The 9,044-nt window shown below is 38.6% G+C and overlaps 1 protein-coding gene across 7 annotated transcripts in view; it reads right to left on the bottom strand.

Annotated features, from left to right (window-relative positions):
• Window positions 1-9,044, bottom strand: part of PPFIA2 (PTPRF interacting protein alpha 2) — a 503,998-nt gene that overhangs the window by 72,331 nt on the left and 422,623 nt on the right. For all 7 annotated transcript variants that reach the window (XM_045289840.1, XM_045289844.1, XM_045289847.1 and 4 more), the window contains 4 exons: window positions 7,533-7,770; window positions 7,132-7,161; window positions 5,982-6,112; window positions 2,243-2,397 (listed from right to left, as the gene is read on the bottom strand). In XM_045289840.1, the coding sequence (XP_045145775.1) occupies window positions 2,243-2,397; window positions 5,982-6,112; window positions 7,132-7,161; window positions 7,533-7,770 (554 nt within the window). The remainder of the gene's footprint in view (window positions 1-2,242; window positions 2,398-5,981; window positions 6,113-7,131; window positions 7,162-7,532; window positions 7,771-9,044) is intronic.

Genomic DNA, 9,044 nt, shown 5'->3' with positions numbered 1-9,044 from the left:
CAAATCATTTTGCTATTACCTGGCTTGTAGGGGGTGTATAATTAGAGGCCTTTATGGAATATATCCTGTTCTCATCTGTTATCACTTTAAAACAAAGGATTTCAGATTTCTAGATGTTAAAATATATCTTTGATGTTCTAATTTTTATAGAACATTTGATGGTCATTTTGCCCCTGATTCCGAATTTTCCAATCAAAATACATAGATAATGAAATATTTGAAAATATTAAATGGAAGTATCAATTACATATACCTCTTAAATAATGATTAGCAAAATTATTTATGGTATTAACAAAATAAATATCTTAAAATAATGATATTACTATAAAGACTATAACCAGTTGGTAAGTGAAATGAAATAGAAACTTCAAAAAAATTCTTTGGCAAGTTCATTTTATATCCAAAAATAATTAGATTTCCTTTTTTCTCTTTGTACAATATTTTTTTAATAGCCTAGGGGGTCCCTCTCCTGAGAAATACAATTTCTAAGAAGCTTAATTCTCCTGCTGAACAACACTTAATCACGCGGCTGGCTGCACATCAGTTTCCTGTTGCTTCTGATGCTTTGAGTGGGTTTTACACTGTGGAAGTCAGAAAAGCCCTTTTTAAATATTGCTAGCCTCTTAAATCTGCCAACATGTGTACCACAGTCAACAATTCTTTCGGTGCTAATGCAGGAAACAAAGACTGGGCTTAGGTCAAAAGAGGCATACAAAATTGGTATCACTCATTTGCTACTTTATATCGAAAGTAAGATGTAAATTTAAATGTCAATTTCTATTGGTCAATTAAATAAAAGGATAAACCAACTCAAACGCACTGCCATTTGGTAGCTCCTGACTCATAGCAACCGTATCTGATAAAACAGAACTGCCCCTTGGGCTTCCCTAGCTGGTAATTCTTTATGAGAGCAGGATTCCTCAGACTTCTCTCTCAGAAAGGCAGATGGACTGGAATTGCTGACTTGCAGTTAGCAACCCAGTGTGTAACTTAGGGAGCCACTGGGACTCCTAAAAAGAAGGATCAGAGAGAAGATATCAAAACCCAAACAAGAAATACCGAGAGGATAAAAAGCAGACTAAAGAATAAATAGGAAGACACGTATACATACACATAGATAAGTGTATATTTCATCATTTCAAGAAATATCACATACTCTTTTTGTATAAAGTATGATACCCATATTTAAAGAGACATTTCAAACAAACTGATTATTTATTCTTGTTCAATTATTCACTGGCAACAGACAGTTCTAGCACAATCTCGATTGCCCTGTTCTCGCCCCGTACCTTAGCGGAAGCAGCAAAAGCTTCACAGAAATATCGTCCTTTACTTTTTTTATAGCTTTTATGCTTATAAAATGTACTGATTTTTGTTTTGCCTTATAAAGAGTACTTTGTGGTTTTGTTTGTTGGTTGGTTGGTTTCTCTACTTTTTCCCAGGAGTGAATCCTTGAAATTTAAGTAACTATGATTTTAGATGTGTATCTATATCCTGAGGAGCCCTGGCTGTGAGCTAACTGTTGGGGTGCTAACCACAGCTTAGAGCTTCAGAACCCGTCAGCTCTTCTGTGGAAGAGAACTGAGGCCCTCCACCTATAACATGATTTCCAATCGTCCTTCTGCATGGGGACGGACTCGATGGCAGCGGATTTGGTTTGGGTTAGGCTCTAGGTGATAATATAGCTAGTGGCTTTAATCGAGGGTGACTGGCTCTATTCTGTAAATTACCACAGTATGGAGTACTCATGAATAAAATAGGGATACGTGTAAAATAATTCCCTCACAGAGTTAGCATTACACATTTTCTAGCTCTTGCTATTAACAAGGAAGCCTGGCAGCACAATAGTTAATTGTTGTGCTGCTAACGACTAAGATCAGCAGTTTGAGTCTACCAGCTGCTCCATGGGAGAAAGAGGGAACTTCCTTTTCCTGTGAAGAGTTACAATCTTGGAAATCCACCGGGCCGTTCTAACGTCTCCCATAGAATTTGTGTGAGTTGGCTTCTACTCAAAGGCAGTGAGTTTGGTTTTGTTTGGTTATTAAACAAACCAAAGTGATTGATGTTTTACAATATTCTCCAACTATAACATTTGCCAAGCATTATTCAGGTTATATTGTTTTTGCAGAACTGAAAAAAAAAAACAGTTTGCCCTGTAGTTTTCCATGAATAAAATCAATGAGAAGCAGACACTCAGCAGTGACTAAAGTGAGTGGCAACTCAAAGTCAAGTAAATACTTACGGAGCTGCCCAAGCCGGGCTTTTTCCTTTTTCCCAAACAGTCTTCCTATTGAAGACTTGATTCCTTTCTTCTTAGGGGCTTTATGAAGAGAGTCTTGGCTGCTGTTGGCACTGCCAAGTCCAAGGCTTTCTGGATCAAGGGAGGCAGATAAACTACTGCAAGACACGAAGAAGGACACACGGCGTATTTTGTTTACCATCCACAATGAATACGAAGGTCGTTTTCTTTACAATGTAGAAAAGGCAAATAGCACAAGTGGACTTTGAATATCATTTTCTCTGCTTCCTCCCAAGTTTTCAATTTGGTAGATTTAAGTCTAGTTTCCTTAGCCTTAAGTCTCTAAGCCTTTATCTAGTCTCTCAAAACTTGACTTTTGCTTCAAATGTTTTTTTTTGTTCTTCTTATTCTTTGTTATAATTAAGAAATGGACACAAGATAACATTCGAGGCATGTTGAATTATCTTCTATTATTTAACACTTTCTTGATCATTTACATCTTTCTTTCTCAGCGTTTGTCTATCTTAAAAAGATTGTTCTTTCTATCTTAAAAATACTGACCTATGGTGAGACAGACAATAAAATTTTGGTTGTCATTTTGACCTATTATTTTATAGGATATTTCTCTAGTGGTTTTGTGCCTAATATATTAAATTTAAATTATCTGGGTAGTATCTAAAAGTAACACATTTGGAGAACATGTCACGGACAGACTTGATGCCTGAGATCTGCTGTTAGGGAACAGCAGAAGACCCGATGAGCTGTGATGTCATCAAGAACTTCATGCATGAAGAAAGCAACAGGTCAGTCAAAAGAGAAGCCAGAAGGGAAAGATCAAAGTGGAGATTCTGAAACGTGTTCTTAATCCTGGAGCAGCTAAGGTACAGGGCAGAAAGGATGACGTTGAAAAGCTGTACAGAAGACTTCAAAGGACAGAGACAGAAACCAAATAATGAGCAAAGAAAACCCAAGCCAAGGGAAGCACACTCTTAAACTGATGTGAAATGCTTTATCTGTGAAATCCAGCTCTTTTTCTCCCCAACAGTTTTATTGGTACATGATTTACATATCACAGAATTGAATAGTTCAATTGTTCAAACATATCTAGGAGAGCTGTACAATCATCACGACATCGATCCTAGGGCATTCCCGCCCCCATGGTAAATTCGCCCCAACGTGAGCTGTTCAATCATCATCAGTTTCGCTGCTCCATCCCTCCTCCTGCCTTCAGTATTTACTTCCAAACTTTCCTTCCCCTCCCTACTGACTACCCCTCTCCCTTACTTGCCTTCTAACACCTTTCATCGGTTGTTATGGTTGTACATCCACTCCTATGCTTTACAGCTGTGAAACCCCACAGAAAACAATGAAAACCAAATTGCACTAATGTAGTAAGGATAAGATCACATTAGTATAAAGGCAAAAATACAAATGATCCATGAGATGGAGAAGACCCCCTTATCAACAGTCAAGAAACCAGGGAGGAAGTTTTTTCATGAAACATCTAAGAGATACTTGCACCCAGAACAGATTCAGGGTGTGTCTTTGGGGAAGACAACCACCAAGTCTCTGTTCTGGACTCATGCCGTTGGCTATAGCGGGTCTGCCAGTGGCTTGGTCTGATTATATACTTTGCAGCTGGGTGTTTATGCTCGCTCTGTCCTCCATAGCCTTCCACCAATTGAGCGTTCATAATTTTAGCTCTGATACTTTTTTACCATGTTTGAATTTTGTAACTGTCATATTGGGATCACACTATCTGGTGTGCTTCTTCAATGTGGACTTAGTTGGTTTCTCACTTAGATGGATGCTTGTTTGAATATAAGCCTTTAAGACCCCAATCTATTTCTATTGATAGCTGGGTATCATCTACTGTCTTCACAACACTTGGCTATAGCATCCTCATCTTCAGTGGTCATTTCATGAAGGTGAATATCGAGCAAGACCATGATGTAAGAACTAATTGTTCTGAAGTTGGAGCTAAGAGTGGCCAGAGGTTCAGGATGAATTCAGAAGGGGCATGGAACAAGGGCTATCATTGCTGATGTTAGATGGATCTTGACTGAAAGCAGAGAATACCAGAAAGATGTTTACTTGTGTTTCAATGACTACACAAATGCTTTCAACTGTGTGGACAATAATAAACTATGGATGGCCTTGAAAAGAATGGAAAGCACTTCATTATGCTCACGAGGAATTTGTACATGGATCAAGAGGCAGTTGTGTGAACAAAACAAAGAAATACTGCATTGTTTTAGATTAGGAAAGGTAAGAATTAGGATTATATACTCTCATTATACTTATTCAATCTGTATACTGAGAAAAATTTCGGAGAAAATGGATTACATGAGTAAGAATTAGAGGAAGTCTAATTAACAATTTATGATATGCAGATGACACAACCTTGCTTGCTGAAAGTGAGGAGGACTTGATGCACTTGATGATGAAGATCCACGATTGTAGCCAGTACGGATTACAAGTCAATGCAAAGAAAGCCCAGAGCCTCCCAACTGGAAAATCGGTAGCAACAGGGTAAATAGAGAAAGTATTGACATTGTCTGGGATTCTGTTTTATGTGGATCCACAATCAATGCTCGTGGAAGTAGAAGTCAAAAGCTCAAGTAAAGCATTGCATTGAGTAAATCTGGTGCATAGTGTCTCTGAAGGGTTGAAAAGTAAGGATGTTACTTGGAGGACTTAGGTATGCCTGACCCAAGTCATGATATTTTCAATCTGCTCATTTGTGTGCAAAAGTTGGACCTTAAATTAAAAAGATCAAAGAAAAAGTGATGCATTTGAAAGATGATGGTAAAGAATATTGATAGTACCGTGTACTGCCCAGAGAAATAACAAATCTGTTTTGAAGAAGTCCAGTCAGAATGATTCTTAGAAAGAAGGACAGTGAGACCTTGTCTCATTTACTTTGGACATGTGGAGTCTCTGGGAAAGGACACCACGCTTGGTAATGTGGAGAAGCAGTGAGACATGCGAAGGCCCTTCACAACATGGGTTGACACCGTGTCGGCCATGATGGGCTCAAACCTAAGAACAATGGTGAGGAAGTGGAAGGACCACACAGTGCTTCATTCTATTTTACATAAGGTAGGTTTGTGTCAGAACCTACTCGACGGCACCTAACAACAACAACATGAGTCCCAGAGGACTGGCTGGCAGTGATGGAAATTGCAGGACCAGATCAGAAGTCTTTTCCCAACTAGGATGGTGTGAAGGCTCCCAAACTCACCTTGTACTATTTCTAATCGGTAACATTGCAGACTTCCCAATCATGGTCTTTTCCCTGCTTCAATAGTCCCACTCGCGAAAGTAAAAGACTAATCTTCCAATCATGATTTTGTGATGAATCCCCTTTGTTTTCCACGTGTTATACTTTTTCCACGTGGCTATGAATCCTTTGGAGGCCACTAATACCTCAGGTTAATGGTCTACCTCATCTGAATTTTTTTAAGTCTTTTGTTTAAGGCAAGGTCTTTAAAATCTTTGAAATTATTTTATTTTAGTTTTTGCCCCTAGAAAACTAAGAAGACTACAAAATATAAATATTTCTAAAACAATCTAAAACCAGAAATTTAGTTAATTTATCCCTGATATTGAGGAGGGAGCAGAGTCACACACCAATAGTTAGTGCTCATATTAATGGTTTCCTATAGCTATTTTAAAGTAATCTATTTGAAAACACAGTGGAAGGGAGTATACAAAGTGCAGTGTTCTAAAAGGATAATACCTCCGGGCTTCATTGTGGTAGGAGGAAGGGAGGGTGTGTGTCATTCTGATGGCTCTGGGTGTAGGGGGAGGAGAAGTTTCACATTTAATTGTTGCTTTATCTTCTCTACCATCTTCTTCCACCACTGCAATCTAGACGCAAAACAAAACATTCCGATGAAATCTGTGTACAATTTCAAGTAAAATGATTAAAAATGAAGAGTTAATAATGAAAGCTTATTTGAGCCTTATCTAAGGTTTCCCAAAATGTTTTGGAGAAATTTGTTTCTGGTACCAAGATGGTTTTCACAGTTTCCTGAGACGTATCTAAAGTTGTATAAATGACCAGAAGGGCTGTTTTTATGATCCTATCTCAAGGATTCATGACAATGATTAAAATTTGGTTCCAGAAATCCATCAGTGGCAACCTCTATACTTAATTACCCAATTGAAGCCCAATTGACACTCCTAACATTCTCACTGAGACCTGAAGCAAAGACTCACCAATCAAATGACTGTATTATAATTTCTTTGGGGCCTAGATTGTACCTGCCTTAGGTAGAATTCTTTCATTAGTATCATCAGTTCTCAAGTGTGGGCTTTTGGCTATCTGCATTCAAATGTATGATTTTCTTCTTTTTATTGTTTAATAAATTTTTCATCTCATTTTAAGGATTGAGTGGATTTCTTTACTACAATATTTTTCACAAACAATTATGCCATTTTTTTCTGACCATTACTATGCATTGAAAAATGTTGAAAGATTGTTGAAAGCACAATTAAGTGATATGAGATTCTGAAGAAAAAAATTCAACTTGGACAAAACCAAAAAATAAAGTTCTGTTGGAGGGAAATCCCGTCTTCATTTCCACATTAAATGATTATGTACAAATATGCTTCTCCATGGAAAATACTTATGGGTTGGAAGGAAGAACTTACTGGATTGGTTTGTGGCCTGAATATTCTGTAGAAATTCAACACAGTCTTCATAATCTCATCATTGTGCCTGAATGCATAAACCCTTTTATGCTTACTTTAAAATAATTCTATAATATGTGCTTTTAATATTTATTTTTATGTTTACAAAAGCTTTAAAGAAAGTACATATAATTTTAAACTTTCATTGAAGAAATATTATTTATCTACGAAGTGTACAAAAGGTTTTACAGTACCTTTCTCCGATGTTTCCTTAAATCACTTGGCTATGTTTGGCAGTAAAAAAAAACAAACCAGAATTAATCAATGACTACAACTTTAGAATTTTATAATTTTATATAGATTCTAAAGCATTTTAAACACTTAATATACTTGTTAATTTTTATTTAAAAATAAAAACATACTTTTATTAATGTATTCCATTCAAAATAATATTTTTGCTGATTGGGGGAAGTGGTTTGACATTACCTCTGCTAATAATCTAATTAGATATTGCTAGCAAATTATTTATGCTTATGGTTTTTCAGCTAGTTACAGGTGAATACAATAAGGACATATTACAATCAGCTCAAAAGTTGTAAATGGGACCTAATGTATCCTGCATCTTATTGAGGAAATGCTGGACACATCATCTTACCAGTGTCATGACTCCCATCCGATCCATTTCCCGGGCAGGGCTTCTTGGCGTGAGCTTTGGTGTTGAGTGTCCACTAGGGGGAGATGAACTGGCCAGTGATGAGGCAGTAACTGAGGCAGTGATGGAGGTACCAGGGTGGACCCTAGCCAAATTCAGGCCTTCTAGACTCACACTAGCTACTCTATTCTCAATTTCTTCAGCGCGCAATTCTGTTGATTCTTTTTCTTCCTGAATTAACCTGAAAGACACGGTTTAATATTGATTAATTGCCTGCTGCTAGGTGATTGGTCCCTAGGTGCTACAAACGGTATATATCCAAGAACTAACGTGGAGTTCTGTGTGGAGAAAAATCCCGGGGATCTGCTTTCACAAAGATTATAGCCAAAAACCCTAGAGAGCAGTTCTATGCTATAACACAGGGGTCCCCATGAATCGTAAGTAGACAGCAACAACTGCAGCAACACTTAAGTCAATGCAAAATTCACCTGCGGACATTACATATGATATCAAATACATACATATATTTGTAATTACCATTTTCTACAAAACCTTCTGTCCATTCCAGTGACTTCTCTATGGATTTCAGAAGCTCTCTTCCTTTAAATGACACAGAATTACTACTTACCTGACTTTGAACTCAGGCAACAAAACCCAATGTATGCACAAAAGAGACTTCATAATTCTAGACACCAGCAACCTCTTACCCAATTAAAGCAAACTTTTAGCCAATGAAAAAAATTTCAAAATAGAATCTTCAATAAATGGTCGTTCATAATGTTTGAATGATCTTACACTCAAATGAAATTGTGTCTTCATAAACATTAATAGCTACTTATCCAAAGCTTTTTTTTTTTTTTTTTAGGGGTCACTGATGTTTATTTTGCAAACAAAACCACTGGGGATGTTGCCTGTTGAGACACCTCGGGATGACACTGGGACACTTGGTGGGAAGCTCGCGAGAAGGGCGAGGAGTTGGGATGTCACAGGATCACAAAGCTGGGGTTTCCAACAGGTGTCCAGGTGGTCTGGCTTGGCTGCAGGGGCAGCTCTAATGAAGCGATGAGAACACGGACAGGCTAGGGGGAGGGAATCCCAGAGGTCTGCCTGCCCAGCTTAATTGGCGAGGGGATTTATGAACTTCTGGCTAGCGAACTTGGCCTTGCTGCCCAGCTCCTCTTCAATGCTGAGGATCTGATTGTACTTGGCCAGGCGCTCAGATCGGCAGGGCACACCAGTCTTGATCTGTCCAGTACAGAGTCCCACCACCAGGTCAGCAATGAAAGTATCCGCGGTCTCCCCAGAACGATGAGACACCACGACGCCCCACCCATTGGACTGGGCCAGCTTGCACGCCTGCAGAAACTCGGTCACGGAGCCGATCTGGTTCACTTTGAGTAGGAGGCAGTTGCACGACTTCTCGCCCACGGCCTTGGCGATTTGCTTCGGGTTGGTCACTGTGAGATCGTCCCATACCACCTGGATCCCTGAACTGGCAGGGAACTTGGCCCAAGC

This window comes from Echinops telfairi, unplaced genomic scaffold (genome assembly GCF_000313985.2).
Source record: "Echinops telfairi isolate 266 unplaced genomic scaffold, ASM31398v2 ScPeMD7_2;HRSCAF=8, whole genome shotgun sequence".
NCBI lineage: Eukaryota > Metazoa > Chordata > Mammalia > Afrosoricida > Tenrecidae > Echinops > Echinops telfairi.
Note: the sequence above shows the minus strand (reverse complement) of the source record. Positions and strands in the feature narration are given on the sequence as shown.